Genomic DNA, 24,876 nt, shown 5'->3' with positions numbered 1-24,876 from the left:
GAAGCATTAGACAGCAGGTGATATTAAGCATGTGTTAGCAAATACGTCATATGTGGTTCTGTTCTCTTTCTAGGTATGAGTTTTATGAAACAAAGTATTTTTCTGTCATTTTACTGTGAAATTCTTCCTTTCAGTCTATAGCAAATCTTAGGATATTTTTCTGCAGTTTCCACATCCAGAGGAGAAATTCATGCCCAAAACTATGCTCCAGCTAGAGACCCTGACTAATGGCTTCTAAAAGGACAGAGATTCCCATTATACTTGATGGATTTAGGATCAGATTGCTTGCAGTGCTATTACTGCATTGTGCCAATCTTCTGTCATCGAGAGATATTGCACTGTTATGAAATAATTTGAATTTTCTGGCAAGTATTGTTACCTATGGTTTGATTTTTTTATTCCTGTTCTGCTTTGGGACTAGGTAGAAATGCCCACTGAAGAGGTATTTACAAAACAGCAAACCATCTATCAAACAAAACCTGCTTGTGAGACAAGCAATTAAGAAACACTTACCCATAAGAATTTCTCTTATATTTTCAAGTGTCTACACTAATCCTAATAAATGCAGGAAACTTAATCTTCTACAGGAAGCTACAGTTTTTGTACTCTGATTCTGCTCCTTTATAGTTCTGTGCATGGTCCTGCACAACTCTTTTTGGATGCCATTGTAAAGAAAATAGACTGAAAACCTAATGTTGTATTGCAGTAAATAGTTTATTTAGTTGTTGTTTTGCACTGGGTGATGGTAAATTTGTACTGAGTATGGTATATCACGTAGATTGTTATTTCCCCTCTCCCATCACATGGTCTTTCCCTCATGCACCCCTCTGCTATACACCCTGGTGGTCGGTTCCCTGGTTACCCCTCCCCTTGCCCCTCCTCAATGGTATCTCATTGGCTGTGGTCCTCTTCCCCCGCCCCCATCCCCTCGGGTATAAATGTCCACTGCGAGACTGTCATGCCATCTTTCCCACCTGGGTGGTCACTGGAGCCAGAAGTGTCCCTTCCCAAGCCAATGAACACTTGTCCCCATGTGAAGAGTGCTTCTTGTCTTTTACTTTGCTTTTTACGTGTGGGCCAGAGTCCAGAGCTAGCTGGATTGGTCTCATACAACAGCCTGAGATACATGGATTCTTGCAACCCAACAGGCTGGTTGGGCACATATTGTGCAATATACATGGTAAAGTGTATAAAGCTTCTGAATATACAAATTAGTATATTTTGTTGAAATTATGCCCTGCACATCCAAGAGAACAATACTATTTCTGAAGTCTTCTTAAAAATATGAGCCTACATTGTAGAAGAAAAAGAAGACAATTTAGAGTTAATATTTGAGCCATTTTAAAAGGGGCTTGCTAATCAGAAATTATGTATTACTTGTTCTCTGTCAGTGTATCCATGATGGACATCAATATTATTTAATTAATTAGTAGAAGTGCTCAAAATTATGAATGGGTTATAAAATGGGAAGTGTAACTACTACTGTCTTCCTAGAGATTATAATCCTAGTTGAAGAAATGCAATAATGAAGTAAATTGAAGCAAAGTGGGGACTGATGGCAAATAATGTGAGTGCGTTTTCTGGTATTAGTGGCGTATGTCATTACTTATAAAAATTATGTGTAATAATTGGTTATTTAAAAATTGTATAACTTTCTTAGGCATTAGCAGCCAGAGGGTTGAGATGCATAACAGTAGGCATTCAAATGGACCTGCCCATTGTAATCAACAGAAGGCTGGACCTTAACACCTGTGAGACCCAAAACGCTTTGGGTATTCAGTGCTGCCCAATGCTGGACTAAGATGCATAGTCTGGCATCCAAGATAAAACAAAAAACTAGAGTTGAAAAGACAGAAGGTATGACAAATATTGACAATTTGCAATCAATACTTCATCAGCTGGCACAATATACAGGATGTTAGAGATACCATTCTCACATGGAAATGGTTGAGATACGTGATTTGAACATGTGTAATTAATAAAATGGACTTCAGACTATCTATCATTTTTTGCACACAGATTGTCCCAGAACGTTTCATGCTTTTTGTTGGAGGAAACTTCTCAACACAACTCACAGCATATGCTTTTAGCTTTAACAGCGGTCTGTGATAGATGATTTTACAACTCGATATTTTTCTTGCTTGACTTATATCCTGAGAAGTTTTTAAGAGTGTTTTTGTCTTATTCTGAAGGCCACCTGGTAACATAGCATCTAGATTTACAGCTATTAATATTACTGCCTTTTTTTTCTATAATATATAGATGACATTTTATAAATATAATGAGATATTCTTCTACTGTAATTTCATGTCATCAAGCTGTGAGACTGAATAGAGAAAAGAATGAACTTGTGCTAAATTAATATATCACATATTATTTACACTTTTTGTCTTCTGACCTTGATTGTATGTAAATGTATCTTAACATGAGGTATGTTCATGTCCTTCCCCTCCATTCACAGTCTTAGCTGTATTCTTCTTCCAGTAATCTAAAGTCTTTTCACTTCAACACCTCACTGAGATTTTAAGGTAGGATATGATTTTTTATTAAGGTTGCTTTGCTTTTTTTTTTTTGTTTTTGTTTTTGTTTTGTTTTGTTGTTTTGTTTTTGTTTTTTTACTTGTGGATAGAAGTTCAACAGTGTCAGTAAGTCTATCTCCAGCAGACTGAAGTAGCAGCATGTCTCCATTAATCTCTTATGACATCTGCTTTTTGGAACGTGCACAATACCCAGATTGCTGACTTCAGTGTAAGTGTGGAGAACATCTGGTCAAGCCATAATCTCTTCTCTTTTTATGAAGAAGTCCTGCAAGCTAGATATTTTCCTTCATTTCCTCCTCTAATTCCCCTGTTATCTTTAAATTCTATAAGATTTTTATTGCCAGATCACTATATAATGTCTAACTAGAACATAAAAGATATGAACACATCTGTGGGTAAGAGCTTTGTAAAAGGAAGCCTATCAGCTATATACCCTTCCTCCAAGATGCCTTACTTAGAAAAGGGAAGTGTTTGGTAACTGTTTCTGCAATACCATCAATATATATTCTTTCATTATGTATGTCTCTAATAGCAAAGAAATGACTCAATTCAGTTGACTTCCCATCAAAGCATTCATTATTTTTTCTTTGGTTTCCTAATTTTATCTGCTTTCAAGTCCAGTTTGTTCCATCACACTCAATTCAGATTGCCATATTCAGACAAGCAGCACAGTAGTACCACAGCAGTGGTAGTACCACAGTAGACAAGCAGCTGGCTACCCTGGTAGCATTTGTGAGGAATCCATTAGAATTTGTTCTTTGTAACTCTGCACACCTGGCATAAGAGTCTAAAGAGCTGGAAAACACCTGAAGTGTTCATGTCTAGCTCCAAACCAGAAGGAAGTCTGCAGGAAATTTTCATTAAGCTATGCTTTTACAGACAGTTGACAAATAATGCTGAGATTTTACTCCTTGCCTTTGAGAAAGCAGTGATTTGTGAAGTGGGTTTTCAATTAAGTATTATATCAGCTGACTTCATTGTAAATCTCAGTACTCTTCCTCTGAAGAGTAGGAACATATTTAGGAAATCTGCTTTCTCTTTACTTCAAAAATTTATTGTACATAAAATTTCAAGGTTGGCAAAAAGAAGAGCAGAGATACCAAAATGAAGAGATGCTTTTTAAATGAGGACTTAGCCCTCAACCCAAGATGAGCCATGTATCTCTAGAGTTCTCTGAAGGTTTTTTCATTTGATTGATTTTGGTTTGTTTTCATTTTTCTTTGTTTGTTTCTTTTGGTTTTTGTTGTTGTTGTGGGTTTTTGTTTGTTTATTTGGTTTGGTTTTCTGTTTTGCTTTTTGCTTTTACGTTTGTTTTTTGTTTTTCTGAAAAAGGAAAAGGGTTGTGAAGTAACAAAAGTTCTAAAATGGTATTATAAGGGAAGTTCACATTCTTGACAGTTACATTTTGGTGCTATAACCACATGTACTACAAGGAATTACACTAAAAAGTTAGGATTGCTCCATAAAGTGACCATGAAGCTGAAAGTAGAGCTACTTCAACCACAATTCTATTTTCCATTATTTGTCCCTGTAACAAGCACAGATACCACAAAAACATACCAAAAGATATGAATTCAGCTAAGGCACTAGAGAAGAGAGCTGAATATGAAGAAGGTGTGAGGATGAAGTAGAGGGGGAAATAAAATACGTTCTTTTTGTGCCTCCATAATATGGGAGGACATGGAATTTGTTGAAGCAGTGCCTCTCAGTTGTTTCTCTTCTGCTTTCTATTGTTTAGAATTGACTGTAGAGATTCAGTACATGACTTTTGTCTCTCCCTCTCCTCCCAGTAAAACTGAATAAGCAGGAAAAAATGCAAAGCCTCTAGAATAAACAGTACATGTAAATATGAATATTCAGATTCTGTACAACTTTATAAACATTGCTACTTTGCATAATTAAAGCTTGGTCTTTTTCAAGTAAAACAGTTCCATCAATAGTAGCAAAGTTTGGGATGTAAGTGTAATTCAACTGTTAGCTATAGGTGCTGGGGTTTTAGCTATAGGTGCACATTGAGGTTTTTAGTTTTTTCTTTTTTCTTCATAAATCTCTAATCTGGCTTTCCAGACACATTGGTATCCATCTTGTTATTTCCAAGGACAGCTCTGAACCAAATTCTGTCATTCATATCACTGTAGTGCCCATTGGTTAAGACAGTGCAAACCTCTATGTTTTTAGCAGAAGCTGTTAGACCCACCTGACCTCTGATACATCACTGGCTTTCTCCTTGCAAAGGTGATCCAGCTACATATTTGTTGGTGTTAATTTTTCATTTATAGTTCTTTTGGTCAAAGTGCTGTGATGCTGCATTAATCTTCATTAGTGCTATTCAAAAATATATACTAAGTTCAACAATTCTGTATTTTAAAAAGGGCATTTTCTTCTATTTTGCGACATTGAAGATATCTCTTTGGATTAACAGGACTTCAAAATGGTGCACCACAGCTTGTGTAACATCATAAAAGAAAGAAGAGAAAGGAAAAAAAGTCTTTCTGATTGTGAGAATAAAAATTCAGCTTGATGAAAATGCTCTTGCCACAGTCTGAAATACAAGTTACACTGATATTAGTGTGTGAGAGGTGTACAACTCTGGTGAAAGAAAAGCTTGTTCTCTTTCATTCCTCCCATTCCCTTTGCCCCATTTTACTTACATTCCCTCAGCATTTCTATGCATTTTTGTTTCAGTTTTGAAAGCAGCATGCTATAAAAGGTCACCCCAACTGAAAAGATACCTGTACACATACAGTGTGAATGAAGAAGGCCTCCTCTTCCTGCTAGACCTAATCTGATACATCCTGTCAAGCAACCCCAAGGAGTTTTGGACTTCATCACCTACAAACAGTTATTAAAACCAAAATCTACAAAAAAGTAACAGCAAGTTTTCCTGCAATATTCTGGGGAAAAACCAAATGAAACCAAACCAAACTAAACCCAACCAAACCAATCCAAAAAACCAATCTGAAACAAAACCTAAAAATATCCAACCAACCAACCAAACAGAAAAAAACAACCAAACAAACAAAACAACAAAAAAACCCACCCCAAAACCCCCGAAAAAACCCAGAAAACCCACCGTGAAACCAAACATGCAGGCTATAGGACTTGATCAATTCCCCCTTTGTAGATGGGCTCGTGCAGACAGGGAATCTGTAATTCAATCCTGGACAACCTGCGACCTCTTTTGGTCAATTAACAAAATGAGCACAAGGACAAAAGAATACTGAAAATCCTTGGTAGTCACCCATCGGGGAGTTAAGCAAGGCTGATCTCTCTTCTAAAGCATCTTTAGTTTCCCAAGGAAAAGTGTCTACTCTTACACCAGTAGTAGTCATACTTTCCATATTATTCGCATATAAAACCAGATATTTTTTATCCTGCTGAGTATGATGCTACTTTCAAGATGTTATTTGCAAGGTATAAGTACTGAATTAATAGAGAAAACTGAAAAGGTGATTCTAATTATCTAAAAAAACATGTCTTGTAAAAAGTGCAGCTTTCAAGATTAACAGTATTGTAGACAGTACCTTGAGCAATAACATATATACTTCTCTCTTCCGCTTGAATTTTGACACATTTGAACAGCTGATGTATCACTGAAAGATGAGCTTCAGCGTTACTGATGAAGGGTTGAAAGTAGAACGGTAGTCTGGCTCATAATTCCCACAGCAGAACATAGAAGTCAGTAACTGTGAGCATTGCTGTTTTAATTTTTCACGAGGAAAGCTTCTGACTGAAACACCATATATTTGTCTATGTATACACCTCACCATCCTCTTCCTCATGAGAGTGCAGTAGAGCTTCAGAAAGAATGGTCACAAAATTTGGCACTGCTAATTCAGATTTTCTCAATCAAAGTTAAGCCAAGTTAACAGGGGGAGCAAAATATGCCTAGCAAAATGGAAAGAGAATTTGCAGTGGCCTGAAGACAAATACATACATTGTGCAAAAATCCATGTAGAATTTCGATGATGGGAGTTTGGGGAGATGGATTGCTTGTCTTTTTTATCCTAGATTTGTGAGGACATTGCAATGGAAACTGTTTTCTTATATATAGAAGGAAACGTTTCAGGAGTACAGAGAACACTTAAAAAAAAAGTTAAGGGAGGCACATCCAGGAAGATATGGGGCAAGATATGGATCGTGTCCCGGGCCAGAGAGCAACATCTTCTCAAACGCGGCTGGGGTGCCTGAATGTGTGGGTGTGGTCGTCCACATACATTTCCCCCCAGTTTTCCTTGGAAACGCAGCTGTCATGTGAGCTGTAAGCCGCTCTCAAGGTATGCCCCGAACCTGCGGGCGAGCGGGTGCGAGCACATGCGCACCTTCGCCAGGGCCGGGGCTCTTAGCCCCAAAGTGGACAAGATTGTAGCTAGGAGTCCAAAAAACGGCACTCTCCGCGAGTTTCTCTCGCCTCTCTCGGTGCCAAGGAAACACGGTCACGGGGAAGCGCACAGGCACAGAGACCACTTTTTCTTGAAACTAGAGACACACGACGTGGTCCTCTCGCCAGAGCCCTACCCCTCACAGCTGATTTCTAAGAAGTGCCCGTAAACCCCCGGCAGCGCGGCGTCCCCCGTCTACTCCCTCCACACTGCACCGCCCTCACAGCCCTGCGTGACCGAACCCTGGATCCGTCGAGGGCCGGCTCTTCCTGCCGCGCCGCGCGTTATTCATGGCGCGGGGCGGGCCGGCGGCCGCGGCGCTATATAGGGCGTACGGAGGGCACGGGGGACAGCTGGGTGCGGAGTGGCGGGCAGTGGAGCAAGGCAGCGCGGCTGGCAGGCAGCACGGCTGGCAGGCAGCACGGAGAATAAATCGAAGGGAACCTCGGTTTTTCTTTCCCCCCACCTCTATTTTTCCCTTCTCGGTACTATCTCCTTTTCCGAAATGTTTTTGGACTAAATTTTCTTCTGACCGTCTGGGTTTAGCTTTTTTTTTTTTTTTAATTTAACTTTTGCAAAGGTTTTGGTTTTTTTTTCTTCTGAGGGTTGTGTGTGGCAAAAAAAAGAGAAAAGTTACTGTCGAGCCGAGTAATTCAGGCGCTCTGCAGGGAGGAGGGGGGAGAAGAGAAGGAAAAAGTTGCTTTTGTTGCTAGAGAGCTTTTCTGCCTTGATGTGACTTACGGGCAAGCGACTACAGAGAGGGCCGGCGTGCGAGTGCCGGCAGCGCGGTTTCCTGCCTCCTCACGCCGGCAGGCTCGCGGGCGGTTGACGGCTCCGCTCTCCTCGGAGGCAGCTCGGGCTCCGCTCCCTCGGCCCGCAGCGGCGTGTGATCGTCCGCGCGGAATTCTGCCCGTCCTGGGCCCGCGCGGGGGCGGCTCCCGGCGGCCCCCTCCGCCGGTTGCTATGGTGCCGCGGCCCGGCGTGCTGTGGGCAGTGGCGGCGGCGGCACTGGCGCTGCTGGTCCGGCGGGCGGCGGCGGCGCTGGCGGGGCCGGTGGTCCGCTGCGAGCCTTGCGACGCGCGGGCGCTGCAGCAGTGCAAGCCCCTGCAGCCCGACTGCGCCGAACGGGTGCGGGAGCCGGGCTGCGGCTGCTGCCTCACCTGCGCCCTGCGCCCGGGGCAGCCCTGTGGCATCTACACGGAACGCTGCGGCGCTGGGCTTAGCTGCCAGCCGCGGCGGGAAGAGGCGCGGCCGCTGCAGGCGCTGCTCGAGGGCCGCGGGCTCTGCACCAACGCTACGGCGGGCAGCAAGCTGCGGGCCTTCCTGCTGCCGGGACCGCACGCTGCAGGTAAGGGGCTGCGGCCGGGGTGGGGAAGCGAAGGGGTGGCTTTCCTGCGCGCCGCTCTCCCTCTTACCTGCTTTCTTGCTGGGCTGTTTTTTTTTTTTTTTTTTTTTGTGCGTTTTTGTTTTGTTTTTGTTTTTTGTTTTGTGTGTGTGTGTCGCTTTCTTTTGTTTTAAGTTACAAAGAGAGCAGCATGAGCGGGGAGGCGTGGGCGAGCTCACGGCAGAGCTCTGTCTCCGGAAACGGCCCTCGCTCGCTGCCCGCCTGCTGCCGGCCCGTGGGCGGGGGGCTCTGCCGGTAGCCACGTAGTCGAGCTTGGGATCGTTTTGAAGGAGCCGTGCTTTGGCCGAAGGAAAGGACAGTTTACCTCTTATAACTTATTTATGTATATACTGGTTTTCTTCAACACCGATGCTGAGAAGTAGCTCCTCACAAAAGAGACGGAGCTACTTTTTTTTTTTTTTTAAAAAAAAAAAAGAGAGAGTGGGGGAGGGATTGTATGTGGCTTCTGCGGTGCATGGGTCTGGCAGGCTTCAGAGCCTGGATGGAGAGAGAGAGAGAGGGTGTAATCTTCGCCGTTTGTCCCCGGTGTACTCTGTATCTGGAAACAGAGCGAGCAAAAAAATTCTAGAGTGGGGTCTAACTGCTGCACTGCAGCGTGGGTAAGTCAGGGAAGTCTAAGCACAGAGATGAAAAGACAAAAATCCAAAAGATAAATTTAAATATCCCTTTGGCCTGGAAAAGTGGTTATTCAGAACAAAGCGTTTGTGCACAGTTGGTTTTTTGTCTGTACTGCAAATAAATCCTTGGTCAAATGAAGATTTCCTGTACCGTTTCTATGCCTTGTAAGTGAGATGTTCACAGAATGGGTTTTGTTTGAAAAGGAAGGGATGGTTGAAAAAATTTCTGTTAGCATGCACGTTTTAAAACTTAAGACAGGGAAATTTGGGATTCAAATCAAGAGAGCACAGTCCCTCTATGCAAGCATTTAATTAAACTCTTTGCTAACCAATAGTGAGTATGTTAACATTTATTTAATAGAAAAGTGTGTCAAAAGGCTTTCCACTGTTGGCATTTTTAAAAAGCCGGAAGATTTTCTGCCAGGTTGTAGGGACTCTTTGATTAGCCGTTCCTTAGCTGAGAAAGTGGCACCAATGCTCCAGTTAACTGCCTGTTAGAATAATAGAATAGAATAGAATAATGCCTTATTATAATTATTTATGTGCTGCTTCCAAGCTGTTACAATTTGAGTGAAAGTTTGGAGGTATTAACTGAGATTTTTAATCTCCTTGGAACAACTAGTAGCTTCCTTCATCATATGAGCTTGGCTCCCTGTTCATCCTTGGAGTAACACTGGAAACAAGAATCATCTTCTCAGTACTTAGGACTTGATGGCATTTAATCTAGGAGTAGTGCTTTCAACATTGACTGTTAGAGAAAGAGAAAGGGAAAGACAGAGTTGTACTTAGCTGAAAATCTTATCATTTTCAGCTGAATTCTTATTTCTGCGTTCTTGGCTGAGGGAGAACTCTGATTTTGAAATTAGTAGGAGCTTTTGATTCCTTAAAAAGTGCATAGTAGGACCCTTACAGTTCACATTCAGGGAGTGAAGCTTGCAGACCTGGTGTGTAAGAAGGAAGTACCTAGAATCTGTATGACACATAGTGCCCACTTCCTCATGAGGACCACTCCACTTCCAGCTCTCAAGCCAACACTCCCTGGTATACACCTCTCTGAGAAGGATCACGTAATTTCCTTTACACGCAGCTAGGTCCTGCATCACGTGCTATTCTGCTGGTCCTTCCTAGTTCACGGAAATTGCTAGAAGTTTGTATAGGGTAGAGTATATTACAGTAGCATTATAACAGAAACTGTAGTAGGCCACTGACTTTCCAGTTGTTTTTTTTGACACAAAAGTGTTAAATAGTAGTGTGCATTTGCAACCCTTTTAATCTCTTAAGAAGAGAATGGGTAACTCTCATGGCAGTTCATTTCTCTTATGAGGATGTAAAGCTAGCATGGCACCAAGTTTTGTGAAACTGAGTTAATAAAATATGCTTTACAGTTTAAAATGTGGCAATATGACCATTTTAATCTGAAGTGTAAGAAGTGCTATTGAGCTATAGTGGCCTTTCTGAACTGAAATGACCAGACATGGTCATGGATACTCAATGCATGTTAAGAATATTTTCTACTTATTTTTTGGTAGAAGAGAAAAACTAATGAACTGATTGCAGAAAACCTAGATTCAGGTTTATAACATTTTAGTGGCTCATTTCTTGAAAATTTCATTGAGAATGTGGGGGAAAAATACTGCTGTTTCAGAACAGGACACTAAACCACCAAAAATATGTTCAAATACCACTGAGAGTCTGAGTTAAACCCACAAAAACCAGGAAATTTGGACTTAGTACTTAAACTTCCTTAATCCATTTGCACTGTGATTTGGATTTTCCTGGTCAATTATGTCCATTGCCAGCAGTGGCTGCACTAAAACCACCAGTACCAAAATATTAACTCAGAACCCTCTTCCTCTTATGTTCCTTCTCCCTTTCCTGTGTTTTGGCAGTGCCACTGTACTCCCTACTTAGAAATATTTAGCATTAACAACCCATTTGAACATGGACTTTAAGTACTGAATGTCTCAGCTTTTGTGATTTTTTTTTAGTGAGTCATCAAGTATAATTTTAGTATAATTTATAATTTTACTGGATGTTATCATTGAGCATTCCCAATAGGATTTCCTTAAAAAAAAAGGTGGTCAGCAGCTAAGACAGCAACTAGAATGCAGCATAAACAAATACCTTAGAAGGTACAGGAATGCTGAACTTCTGGAGTATGTTAGAAAAATGTGCTTCTCCTGACTTTTTGTGGATGGTAGTTTAAAGAGAAAATACTTTGAAGCTCAAGATGAAAACAGGGTTTGTCCTTGGAACCACTACAGAATGAATGATGGTTTTTGTCCATTACCTTTAAAATGTGTTTTGTACACCAAGATGTGGGGTTTTTTATTTTAATAGCAGAGAAATGAAAGTGTGCTGTTCTTTTTCTTCCCCGTTCTGTGTATTGAATAAAGTGAGGAAAAAAAGTCTAATTAGAACCAGGAAACTCAGCGGTCTAGAGTTGAAACTATTAACTTCTTTAAAAAAAAAATAAAAAAAAAATTTCGGCCCTGGGAGAGGCAGAGCCACACTGCAGTCCTTAACTGCCCGAAGCCGGCCGCGTTTATCTGGAGTTGATGAAGTCAGCAGTAGCGGAGGGGAGGGATCAGCGCCGCGGCGCCGCTGGGGTTGCGGCGGGCTTCACTCCTGCGGCGCAGGCCTGCCCCCTGCCGCCGGCGGGCGGCACTGCAGCGAGCATTCGGGCTGGTGGCCAGCGCGGCCGTGGTTCCCGGGACTGTGGCCGTGGCTGGGAGAGTTTTCCGGTCTTGGGTGCAGCCTACACAGGAGGTGCAGCTGGGCACTTTGCGAGGCCGCGCGGAGCATGAGAATGCTTCACTTACAAAACTTATCGCGTGGCAACAAGGGTGCTGACACATGGGGAATGCTACACAGTTCATCTTTTTTGTATCTTGCTATTTTGTAAAAAGGAAAATTAAAGCCTAATCTAGTGGCTTGTTTGAGGAGAGACCTCATTGTGCTCTACAGCTTCCTTACACGAGGAAGCAGAAATGCAAGCACTAATATCTTCTTGCTTGTGACCAGTGATAGGAGCTGAGGAAATGGCATGAAGCTGTGTCAGAGGAGGTGAAGGTTAGATATTAAGAAAAGGTTCTTCACTCAGAAGGTGGGTAGGCTCTGCAGGGAAGTGGTCTCACCAGCAAGACTGACAGCATTCAAGAAACATTTGGACAATACTGACAGGCACATGTTTTGATTCTTGATGCTGTCCTTTGCAGGTCCAGGAGCTGGACTTGAGGAGCCTTGTGGGTCTCTTCCAACTCAGGATATTCTGTGATTCTATGTTTCTATGCCCTTGCAGACACAGCTGGCAGCCAAGTAACATTGTTTCTTCTGCATTTGTTCTTTTTGAAGGAAATTTCAGTGATTCAGAAGAAGACAGGAGTTCCAGCAGCATAGAAAATCAGGCCATTCCAAACTCTCACAGGGTGCCAGATTCCAAGTCACATCCACCACACATCAAAATAGATATCATCAGGAAAGTGCAAGCCAAAGATACACAACGCTATAAAGTCGAATATGATTCGCAGAGTACAGATACATTGAATTTCTCTTCTGAATCCAAACAAGAGACTGAATATGTAAGTATTTTTTGTAAATAGGAGGGCATTTGCCAGCCTGTGAATGTGTGTGTGTGTATATACATATGCATGTTGTACATATAAAAAGATAAATAATTACACTAAATAGCTAAAGAGTGGTAATTGTTGCAGCCTTTTAGGACGTTCTGGCATTTTAACTGGTAAATCTATTGACTCTGCAAATGCATACACAATCATCAGACCAAGAAGATTGTGCTCAGGAAACACATAGGACTAATGTAATGATGTTTACATCAATACAAGTATGACTTCCACTAAAGTTTCTTAGAGACAGAAAGTTCTTGTTCTTCCCTTTAATTGTCACACATTTGTTTGAATGGACTTGAAGTGTCATCATTAATCTTGGTTGCAAACTGTGTAATTGAATTGCAATAATGGAGAAAAGATGTTTCACATTGAGTGTAGTGGCACTGTGTTCATACATTGCCTGGTGCAAATCAAGGGAGATAAACTTAGGCTGAGCTGAGGATTAGGGCCTTGACTAGTCAGTCACTATATGACATGCTGAGCATCACCTCCACTTGCAGTTGCTGTAGGTGCTACTGCCTAAATGCAAAGTCTCGTAGTCACATGAGCTGCCATTGCATCCTACTGACTGTGCCCAGTGAACTTGCAGGGCAGTCAGAGTGTGGTTAATCTGAGGGCAAGAATAATTCTCTTCCTGGACATCCAGCTGCTAATCTGTGCCTTAGGCCAGATGGCTTGAAAAATACATCTGGATATGCTTTGGCATTTTATCAAAACATGCACGGTAAAAGCAGACGTGGCTTCTCATCTTCAAAAGAAGGTTTTGAAACATGTATGAGGTGAAAGCCTCTGCCTGAAGAGAGTGTGGCTTTTAAGAATAACTTCATTTTTAGTTTGTCATTCATGTCCAGCCATCTAGTTATATTGCTTCAGTAGCTGCCTTTCAGTGTGTCTTCCTCCCGAAAATGTGAAGTAAAAGTGCCATCACTAAAAGAATGAAGGTTGGTCGCTTGAGGAAATAGATTCTTAACTAGGATGAGTAGTGATAGTTGGGTCCATTAGCAAAGGTATACCAGTTTACCAAGGCTGCTGGTGTCTTTAAGAACTTGAAATAAGTCCATCAGGGACAGGTGCCTTTGTCAGCAAATGCTCTTCTACTTGTGTCTGCATGTTGGCTTTTGATACAGGTCTGGTTGACTTTGCAAGCTTGCTTCAAAATAAAAATTTTTAAAATCTGTTGATCTTTTTGTAGGCCTAATTTGGGATCAAATCTTTGAATATCTGTCACTTGCAGTCAGTACATTTGACCAGTAAGAGAAGCCATTTAAAGCCCATGCTTAGAACTTGTGAGACTGGTTCAGAAAGAAAAAGTGAAGGCAACAAGGAAGGTCTTTACTGGCCAAAAACCTCCATTTTAATCTCCAGTAGTACTATGGAGATTGTATGCTTTCAGACACTCACATTAAAAGGTACTTTACATGAACAAACTATTAATACTACCACTTGAAAGTATGAATGTCATTACTTCACTAATTAAAAACAGCACCAAATGAGTCTTTGTGTCAATGTAGCAACTTCTAAATATTTTTAAACCATGCAACCAAAGAAATTTTTTCATGTCTCTGCTGGAGAAGTGGGCTGGTAATGCAAGTCAGTGATATACCCAGATAGGAGTGTAGCTAAGCACAGTTTGTCGGCTGTGACTCTTGAATCCTGATCCCACTGCTGACACTGACTGCCTTCTTAGCCTCTGGCAAAATGTGAAGCTCTCTGCTTTTGATTTTCTGACTTCAAAGTGGGGCTCGTCATGCTTTATTCTCCCTACCCTGAAGGGCTGCCGTGAGATAAAATTAGTTGGTGTTGGAGACATTCTCTTCGAAGTGCTTCTAGAAGCTCTTTTTGGCTCATTGTCCTAGAGCTAATCCTCACTACCTTGTTGTCAGCCTTTTTCAGATGAAGAAAAAGAGGAAAAAAAGTGATGTACTTATCTAATGAGATAAATGCAACTGGTCCTCTCTATGACTGTATCTATTTGATTCAGTTGAAATTGGGAATTGTTGTCCAAGTTGAGGTATTTTATATATACATTATGCCAAACCACTTATTTTCAATTGAATCAATGTAATTTAAGCTTTCAAATCCAGCAGAATCAAATAAAATTAAATGTCATTGGGGAAGGCCTATCCTGTAATGTATTTCCAGTGGCTTACTTTCTTCTTTTCCCACGTGGTGCAAGGCCAGCTTTTCCAAACTTATTTTCTATGTGACTGATTTACATACTGGTTAAGCCTTCCTAAAGGTATTTGTGACTGTGATTTCAACTGCCACTAGGTGCCTCAGCATAGCATAAGGCCTTCAATCTTTAGAAATCAGTTTATCTTGAATAGAGCAGAAAGTCAAATTTTTTTTTAATGAATTATCTGCTTTTTACATATTCAGCCCTCTCGTTATTTTAATGGATTTATTTGGATTTATGCTTTCTTTGTGCTTTCTTTTGCCCTTTAAAGATTTATTAACTCTTGAGTGAAAGATGGAATTTGGGAGTGAAGTTTCATTTGTGTTTTCTAAAACAATGCTTGTTAACAGGGTCCATGTCGTAGAGAAATGGAAGACACTTTAAACCACCTAAAGATCCTGAATGTCTTGAGTCCCAGGGGCTTTCATATTCCAAATTGTGACAAGAAGGGATTCTACAAGAAAAAGCAAGTAAGTACGGAGTTTTTGACATTTTAATTCATGCATTTCACCTTTTCTGCATCTTTGTTGAAGGATCTTGCCAGCAAGGTGCATTATATATAATTTTGCAGAGGAACTAGTTAATTTCCAGTTTTAGGACCTGATCTGATAGTGCTGAACCTTGTCAGGTGGGGATAATATTTTTATTTTTTGTTGATCATGACAACAGATTCATTTGAGAAACTGCATACCTAATCACATATGGGTTGACTGGTGTCCTAGATACTAATGCCCTTTGGTTTAAAAAAAACACTGCCTCTACAATAACCCACAGAGCTAATGTTGCAGTCACCACATGACTGCAATAGATCAATGCTTTGAATTGTAAATAGCTGCTTGAGGGTTCCTAGAAGACATACACTGGATCATATTACATAAAGCAACTTGAGAAAGATATGTAACTGTCCTTTATGTGCTACACAGATCACTTCCAAAATCCAAGTCATGTTATCGTGAAAATGATACTTCTAGTAGTTACTCTGCGGCAAGGATGGCTTCTCAGCCTTTTCTGGTTCTGGGGTTGTGACCTTTCTTGACAAATGCCAACCAAAACTGTGGTTATTTATGCTTTAGTTGTGTTGGATTGAGCTACGGCAGCATTCTCCATTCAGTGCTGCCATTGAAGCTCGCTCAGAACTCGGGGAAATGCAAGATGTGTCGGGTTCTTTGTTTAGTGTGCGCATCCTATTTAATTTCAGTGTTTAGTTAGTGGCCTGCCTCCAAATATATATTTCTTTGTATACTACCAAAATTTCCTGAATTCAAAGGTATCTTTAAGACTTTTCTCAAGGACAGATTTTGTTTGTGGACCATCATGTCTTTCCCTTCAGGTTTACACAAATCAGCCTCTCTATCTCTGGTAACCAAAGGAGTGGTTGACTCTCTGTTGCTGGTTAATGCAGTTCATTGATTGGAAGTGAGAGATCAACCTCTGACTAGGCAACCTTATTTTGGGAATGGTATCTCTCCATTTTTTGGCTTTCAGCTTTCTTATAAACAGTCTTTCCCTTTCTAGTATTCTGTGGAGCTCTGCGATAAGCTGTCAGTGTCAGGTGGGGCATTTATAACAGGGATGAGATTTCCAGCCTTCCTTTTTGCCATCAGTCTAGCACTGACATTGCTTTTTCACCTTTGGTACATGCTGCTGAGCTTTTCTATGCTTCCCAGCTTTTCCTGAGCAGGTGGTGGCAACTCTGAAGCAGGGGAACTTTCTTTTTGTTGCCTGGAGCTTTGAGAAGCCTGTGTCAGCTGCGTTGTGCCGTGTGTAAACTAGCAGAGAGCAATGCTCACATCTCAAGCTGCTTGTTTTCAGAAAATGCATTGGGCTTCTATGCAGAGTGAGACTAGGACTGTGTTTTGTGCTTGTGTCATAAAAGTATTTTCTTAGCTGCTTTAGAACAGCAAATAATTTGACTGTGTTCAAGGCACTCAAGTGCCTTCTCTATGTATTATAGAAGACTGAAGACTGGTATTTACTTTGTTCAGTAGATCTTCCTTTCATCTTTCTTCAGACTCTAAGGTTTTTGCTTTGTGTGCAAAAATGTGGCGGTTTGCAAGTAATCTCTGGCATTGTGTGTAGTAAATTGGATCCGCAATAAGCATGTATTAAAGTAGCTTACTTGAAAGGAGGACTGTCCTTTAAAGTACAGTCATAGTTCTATCACCAAGGCAAAAAGAAGGAAATACAAAGAGAAAAAAAGGATAGACAGATAAAAATCTTACCTAGTATCAGTTTCTAGAAGCTGATTTATGAGAATAATGTGTTGGTACAAAGCAAATAGACACTTTTGTCCTCTGTGTATTGTCTGTGCTGCCTGGTAAAATTTCTTTAGGAAAAAGTTCCTGCACTATGTGCAGTAGCCCAACTGGTCAGCATACATAGAGAATGAAGGGACACTTTCCTGCCTAGCCAGCCTTGCCAAGCACTGTGCAAATTTACATAGGTCCAAAAGTTTCAATGGTAGTTTGAGATGACTCAGGGTCTTGCAGGAGATGCCCACAAAGGGAGCTCACATGAGTAAACATTCTACACGATATTTACTTGGGTTGCTCAGTCTGTAAAAGAACCTTGATCAATCCTGGGAACAAGCCCTCAGAGACGGGACTTAAAGAGGCAGCCTGCTTCTCTCACCAACAGAATACAAACCAAAAATATTAGTTGCCCTCATAGAATTAACTCCGAGGAAAAAACCATGAGTTTGAGAAGTGTGTGAGTCCTGTCCAGATCAAATTAACTGGTCTGCAAGGAATTTTGACAGTTGTGTTTGGGGTTTTTTTTGAAAGAGCAACATTTAAGTCTGATATTTTAGATACTGTGAGCAGGTGTCTAATCTCATTAACAGACTTCTATGCTGTTTTAGTAATTCCTTTCATGCCATTATTAGCCATGTTCAATCTGTAATTGAATTATATTCTATTGTCACAAAATTCTGAATAGTAGTTTAGGAAGTAGACAGTAAATCCATTAAAAATGACTGCAAGCTAGGCATTTTGAATTCTAGAAACAGTTGCCAAAACCACTGTCTAGGATGAGAATGTAGTAGGTTTGGGATTGTAGGAACCTGGTAAATAATGATCATGCTGGCACCATTAAAAGTCATTCAGGAGGCACTCTCATATTCTGCTTTCCTGGTCATCTGGTCTTCCAGCCAAGTTGAAAGCACTTATTTTTCATGACATTTGTGGATATCTAGAAATTTACTTTTCAAGAACAACCATGAAGAATAAATTGCATCTGTGAAACACTTCTAAGAACATAAATTTATGTGTCAGGGTATAATATGAAAAATAGTTCATACCTTTTGTTTATATATAAATTTTAAAATCAGACCTGTTAAAGTTTATAATTCTTTGTCTTAATCACACATGTAAGGTTGTACTATTCAATTGTGCTGCATAGGTATATTTATACATAATTAGTTGATACAGGCACATTCCTACCCCAAACATGGGAAAAAGGTTTTGATGAAATTAGAATTATTATATGGGGCAATTACTAGAATTGCCCCATGTTTGTATACTGGAGCCAGATACTCACCTAAATGTGAGCTGGCATTGTTCCACTGAAAACAGAGCTGCACTTGCCAGGACCTAAAATGGCCTGAGGTACACGTCAATGTTGTCTGCAGTCTCTTCCTGAAGACCATGATTGTAGCTCCATGGAGCCCTCAGTGGAATACCATATGCTTTGCTGTGCCCCATAAATGCATCTGCAGTATTTCTTTGTGGAAGGGAGAGGAGCAGGTGGCATGGAAATGGCAGCTGCTGTTTCTATCAGAAGTAATTAGTCTCCACTGCTTGGGCAGTTTTCCAACTTTTTAAATGTATAAAGTCATACAGAATAGCTGGGCAGAGCCTAGAAATGTATGTGGAATACAAAATTCATAAGGGAAAATATTTAGATATATACGTTTTTCTATACGACCTGTTTACCACTCCTGTAGAGAGGGTTGGCTGTTTCAGGATAAAAGCATCATTTTTTAATCAGAAGTTCTTTACTATTGACAGCATGGCTGAGTAGGTAGAAAAAACACTTGGAAAAGATAAGTTGTTTTCTCATAGAGTGTTGTTTCAGCTGTAGAATGATCTAAGGGTTTTGCTTTTCAAATGGATTATCTAGAGGAAGTAAATAAAATAGTAGCAGGGAAGGTGTTTCTGCAAATTAACTTAATGTAGTAATTACTTCTGAAAATTGATTGTGCAACTGTTGAAAGCAATCAAAGCCTCCAACAACAACATGAGAACTTTAATCAGTCATTTGTTTTGAGAGTGATGCAAGCCTACGAATCAGTGAGAGTTGTGTAATATGCTTCATATACTTCTAAAAGGGGAGGCTATGTTACTATTATTAGCAGAAATGTAGTTTCATTGCCAGAGCACGAGCCTGGCAGCCAGAAGCCCTATGCTCTTTGGGCTCCATCTGTGTCTACTCTGTTGGGAAAACAGCTCTAGAAGTGCTGGCTCGGTTTCCTTTTTGTAAAATTAAATTGTGCAAATGCTGTTATTAATTTCTCTGTGTTAAGCATGAAGAATTTAAGTCATTAAATGTTAATAATACTTAAGCTGGAGTCCAGTCACCACCAAAATTGAAGAAAAATTTCTCTTGACATCAGTGGACATTAGCAGTCATCCATAGAAATCCTGGAGAATACATGTAAATTCTAGTCAGGTTTTTGAGACAATAAATACAAGTTTTAGTACTTATGTTTAAAGATTTATTAACAGATAAGAACTGAACTGCAGGTAACCATTTAGTTCAGCAAATTATTAATGTAGCTGTTCTCTCAGTAGGTTTGAACTTCTTTACCCTCTTCTAAAACTAAGCTGATATGTATGTTAAGCTGGACCTTGTCATCCTGCTGCTGTCCATTTTCATAGGGCTAATGCAGAAGGACTGTGGATTTGTAGAAAAGAAGACATTGCATTATTTCTGCATTGGGCTTCTTACTCAGTAATATATCAGAAGGGTGGTTTAATTTGCAGTTATGCTGAATAACATTACTTAATTTACAGTAAAATAAAATAAACAAGATAGTGACTTGTTTGAAAAAATTTGTACCTAATGTGTGACCTGCTTCCATCTCTTTTGCAAGGTCTTAGTGAACACTATCTACCCTACTTCATGCTGCCACAAATTAATTGTCTCATAGGCCAGTGTGCTGGTGCAGGCTGTTCCAAATTGTTCTGTATTCCAGAACTCTCCAGTTCTGTCCAAGATAGCACTGTCACCTGAGATACTAAACTAGACATGGAAAGGATCAGTCACTAGGAGCAGCATGTGAAGCCCAACACTTGCTTCATGTTTTCTTGTGGACCTGCACATAGAAAAGGCACTTATGTGAGCCACTGCCATAGCCTCCTGAGATATTGGGCCATGCCTATGAGCCTCTGGAGAACAAGAAGTAGAAGGATAATGATGATGTTTACCAGATTGTACCAGCCTGAACTTCTGAAAACTTCAATTACTCTGAATGTGATCTCAGAGGCAACAATTGCTCTGCCTGAATAATAGACTTGACAGCCTTGAGGAACATAAGTAGCACCAGTCCAGCCAATCTTCCTTCATACTGGCAATGCAACAGACAAAACCACAGGAAATTGGATGTGCTTGTGTCACTGCCACTTTTGTGAGTACGTCCTGAGTAAACAGCCACCTTTGTTTGCATTTGAAGCAAATTCTGAATCACCAGATCTCAAAACATGAGCTAACAGGAAGGCTGTGTCTTAACAGTGAGGCTGACCATTGCAAGCCTAGTGAGATTCTCGATATATCTTATGAATGGATAAAACCCTTGCAAGGTCTTAGTGGTTCATGGTAATGTAACAGTGTCCAGGGCTGCATACTGAATGCAGCCTGCAGAATGTTATCTCCTTTAGTCTACTTTTTGCCATTCTTGGTTCCTTGGGAGGAGCATTACTTACTATGTAGTAGACTTTATAATGCATATTTACTGCATTACTGCTTCTAAAGAGGTTCAGTGTTATTGCCTGTGATAGTTTCAGGTTGGTCAGCATTGCTGGTGAATTCTAGCAGTTAACTTAAAGCTAACATGTTATAGACTACTAGATACACAATTTTTTTAATAGGAAAATACACGTGTAAAGTTCTAGTCCACCTAGCAGGTTTTGCAATAACTACACTGTAGAAGGATTATGTATCTGTTAATAAATGTCGGCTACACTTTTGAATTTCTTTCAGTAAACAGATGCAAACCAAGTGTGTTTCTTGCTGCAATGGTTGTCTTTGCCAGACCTGTACTTTAGTGTAGACCATATCTGCTTAATTTTTTTTCTAAAGATGGGTCCCAGTCACTAGCACATACTATTGTATTGTATTCAAAGGGGGCAGCTGTACTGCCAAATATGATAGGGGAGCAATTTGTAAGTCTATTTTCTGGTAGTTTTCAGTGTTCTCAGTTCTATTATATTAGACCCAGAGGGATTGATGGAGAGAGCGGGCATTTTTATTGAAATGCTTTGTAGTGGTAAACAAATACTCTCTGTCAGATATGGTCAGGATAGTGAAGTGCAGGTATCAAAGGAGCAGGAATCCCTGCTGTCTAATACAACAAGTGGCAAAAACAAAATTCATGCTAACTGGGTCTTTTATTATGTTTCAGTGTCGCCCATCCAAAGGCCGAAAAAGAGGTTATTGCTGGTGTGTGGATAAATATGGACAGCCACTTCCTGGGTATGATGGGAAGGGAAAAGGAGATATCCACTGCTATAACTTGGAAAGCAAATGAGGACTGGGTGCCAGCTCTTCTAGCATCTGTGCATGGCCACTGGACCTCACAGAGACCTTGGAGGGGCTGGGCAAACACTGTGGGACTGCACTGTCTGTGGAGTAACAAGCTCTGCTTTCTGCAGCAGATGGGGAGTTGCAGCCTCTGTGGATGCGGCTGCAGCTGCACCCTGCCACCGACACACATCGAGCTTCCTATGGGATGTATAGGGAGCTCTGAATTCCCATGTAAACCTGCACTATTGATACCCAGAGAGAGAGAAAAAAAAAAGGCACTTCAGAATGGAATCAGGGAGTCTCCACTGACTTTTTAAAGAATGGCCTGTGACCAATTTGATCCCAAAAGATACTGTTTTTTTTTATTTTAAAGAATTTATAGACATTAAGCTTGTAAAAGTATTAAAAAGAAAAACTAAACCAAAAAACTCGCAAGGATTTAAAGGTAAAGCTTTCTTTACAGGTCTGATGGGAAACTTGTCTTCACGGGTAAAAAGTTTTATAAAAATCTTAAAGAACTTTTAAAGAAATGTATTTCTAAGATAAAGACATGGCTATTTTTTCTGTAAAATATATTATGAATATTCTTTTAGTCTGTATTTAATATAATTGTTTTTTAATAAACTTTATTTAAATGTAACATGTGAATACCAAATATTACACAGTAATTGTAGTGTATACATCTGTATGCAAAGAGAGAGTAAGGTTATGGAATGATTTATAAATACGTTTAAGTCTCTGTGCATACACACTGATCTGTTCTAGGTAAGAGAAATGAATTTTTGGAGCAAAGAAAGTGTTTCCAGAAGGGATTGAGTTTTATTATTTGATATAACTACAAATGCCAAGATAATATTTTTTTAAATTATTTTATTGATAATTCTAATGCACCCATCACTGACTTATGCCACTGGAAAAGATAACAGTCGCACTGAAGCTCTTGGTAAAGCTTTCTTTTGTCTGTACGTTGCTTCAGTTTGTGCAACGGGGCTTACATTTCCTCCATTTACTGCTCACAGAATATTCATGGACAAAAAATTGCCATTACAGTACTACTCTTTGTATTTGCTTATTTATTTTGAAAAGGTGTATCTATTCTGTGTTGTCTTGGTAAATTCTACCAAAGCACTTACTCTGTATGAGGAACTCCTGTTGAAAACAATGTCAACAAGATGGGGGGATTGTGGACCCAGGGTGTTGAGACCCATGCATTTCATTTATGCAACACACAATTGTTGCTTGCTTTGACTATGGTAGAAATCATTTGCCTGCATCTAAGCATAGAAAAAGAACCATTGTGTTTAAATAGTTAAATTCACTGTCTGTCATGGTGTTATATGTCTTTTTAATTGGAAGAGAAGTGATTTGGTTTTGTTGTGGTATGTGATGCTTTCACATAAGGAAGACTTTGGCAATTTTTTTTTTTTGTTGAGGCTGATTGTTTTATGTACTTTGTGAAAAATTCTATATGACAATGAAATCTGGATAAGGAAAGGTGGCCTGTGAAATGTATAATCTCTCTGGAAAATAATGCCATATTTTGTATATGTATTTATTTATATATTTTATATAAATATTTTATATATTTATATAAATATATATTCTTATATGTCTCACTATAAATGTTTGATGTCACTGTAGGAAAAAGAAGCCATCAACACTGTAATTCCTTGTTGGGTTGGGAACTCCATGAAGACTATGGACATTGGGTTTTCACCTGCTGGGGCTAGGCGTTATGTTGATGGAAGAGAGGCTGTGGTACTGAGGAACCCATTCCTCTCCCACTGCCTGAATTGCAGCCATGCTTGTTCCTGCCAACAAAGGCAAATGTCTAGCAACTCTGACATGGAAGGATTTGGACATGCAGCTTGCCAGGATTGTATCCCATCACTATAACTCAGATGTCTAAAGCCTTACCATGACGTGTATTAACTGAACAGCAGTATGAGTGTTCTCCACATCTTTCCAATTTCTGTCTGATGAAATGAGTTCATATGATCATTAAAACTGAAATTTTGTAATCTCATGGTAAGAAAGAAATTGTATGTGAAGTGATGCTTACTCCAGGCTAATATAGGTTTCCTGGCACAAGGTTACAGAAAGTTTTGTGAGGTAAAGATTTATTGCAATGTTTTTATTACTAAAGCAGATCTAATGCCTGCAAAGATTTAAGATTAAGGCAAAATAATAAATTCTGGGCTTTTTTTTTTCAGAGTTGTAAACCAGTTCTTTTCAAATAATTTCACAGAGAGAAGAAAGTTGTATATACACCAATATTTGCGCATATAATCATAGATAAGAAAATAAGGGCTTGATTCATTGAAGTCACTTATTTTGCCTCTGTTTTTTTAATAACTATCTGGTGAACCTTCTGAAAACAAAAATCAGTTTCTTGTCAAAAGTGATAGACATGTTTTGCAAGGCATCTGTCTATCACTTAGATCACATACTTACATTTTGCAAGTATGTAAGGTGTTTTAACAGCCTGTGACAGGCTTTATGATTTGGGTATTTTGTCAAGTATTTCAATTTTTTATGGTTTATCCTACAATTAAAAACAAATAAATATAGAAGAAACTGGCTAGTAAAGGTCATTAAGTCATATATTATGAAAAAACCCCAAACAAACTACATCTCAAGGCGCTAAATCTGATTTAATTGTGCAATTTTTCACATGAATATTTAAGAAATGGTGTTCAGCTCCTTTATTAGTACTAACAGTCTTTAGTTATGTAACAGAGAAAACATACAGCCATAAGGGGAAAGAAAAAAGATGTGTACAAATCAGTTTTATTTTGCTCCCAACAAATATCTTTAAACGAGAAATTGTATTTTAAAATAGCCCCAAAAATAAAGTCTCACCTGTCATTTAAAGCTGCAGCCTTTTCAGAAGTTGCCTTTTAAATATTTTTTACAAGAACAGTTGCTTGCATTAGTATTGGATACTTGCCATGGTCAATCTGATGTGCCTGTTTAAAAGAGAGAACTTTTTTAAAATTAAAGAATCAGTGGCACCTTTTTCCTTTTTTCTATTTTATTTTTTTGGCATTCCTGTTTCTGTGAAGACAAAGGTCCAATTCAATAGACAAGAGTACTTGTCACTCAAAGATTTTTCTCATGGCTAAGGGCTGCAATTCAAGCAAATATATGTATTTGTGGTCCACACCCAAGCAGCAGAATGTGGGCAGCACAAAGAAAATGTTTGGGTCAGTATCAGTTCAGAGGAAGACGAGTTACTTCCAGGTATAGGTTAGAAATGATTCCTGCTAAGAGCTGCAGTAAGTGGAGAACTTTGGATTTGGTGACAGAAATTAAACCAATGCATTAGAAAAATCCCTTATGCCTTGGTGCCTTCACTGTCTTCGGCTTCAGTATTTTATTAAGTG

General features: G+C 39.8%; 1 protein-coding gene across 1 annotated transcript; it reads left to right on the top strand.

Moving 5' to 3' along the window:
* The first annotated feature begins 7,266 nt into the window (after positions 1–7,266).
* Positions 7,267–23,702, top strand: IGFBP3 (insulin like growth factor binding protein 3). The gene is made up of 4 exons (XM_054646192.2): positions 7,267–8,270; positions 12,299–12,525; positions 15,100–15,219; positions 21,369–23,702. The coding sequence occupies exons 1-4, from the start codon at positions 7,886–7,888 to the stop codon at positions 21,492–21,494; spliced, it is 858 nt and encodes a 285-aa protein (XP_054502167.2). The 5' UTR covers positions 7,267–7,885; the 3' UTR covers positions 21,495–23,702.
* Positions 23,703–24,876: the final 1,174 nt, after the last annotated feature.

Source organism: Agelaius phoeniceus, chromosome 1 (genome assembly GCF_051311805.1).
Source record: "Agelaius phoeniceus isolate bAgePho1 chromosome 1, bAgePho1.hap1, whole genome shotgun sequence".
NCBI lineage: Eukaryota > Metazoa > Chordata > Aves > Passeriformes > Icteridae > Agelaius > Agelaius phoeniceus.
This window is presented reverse-complemented; position numbering and strand designations above follow the sequence as displayed.

What these genes read in the sequence shown, in the direction of transcription:
- IGFBP3 (XM_054646192.2), top strand. Translation starts at nt 7,886, where the DNA reads ATGGTGCCGCGGCCCGGCGTGCTGTGGGCAGTGGCGGCGGCGGCACTG. An exon ending in GCCGGGACCGCACGCTGCAG is followed by an intron (nt 8,271 to 12,298) that starts GTAAGGGGCTGC and finishes TTCTTTTTGAAG; the next exon opens with GAAATTTCAGTGATTCAGAA. An exon ending in GATTCTACAAGAAAAAGCAA is followed by an intron (nt 15,220 to 21,368) that starts GTAAGTACGGAG and finishes ATTATGTTTCAG; the next exon opens with TGTCGCCCATCCAAAGGCCG.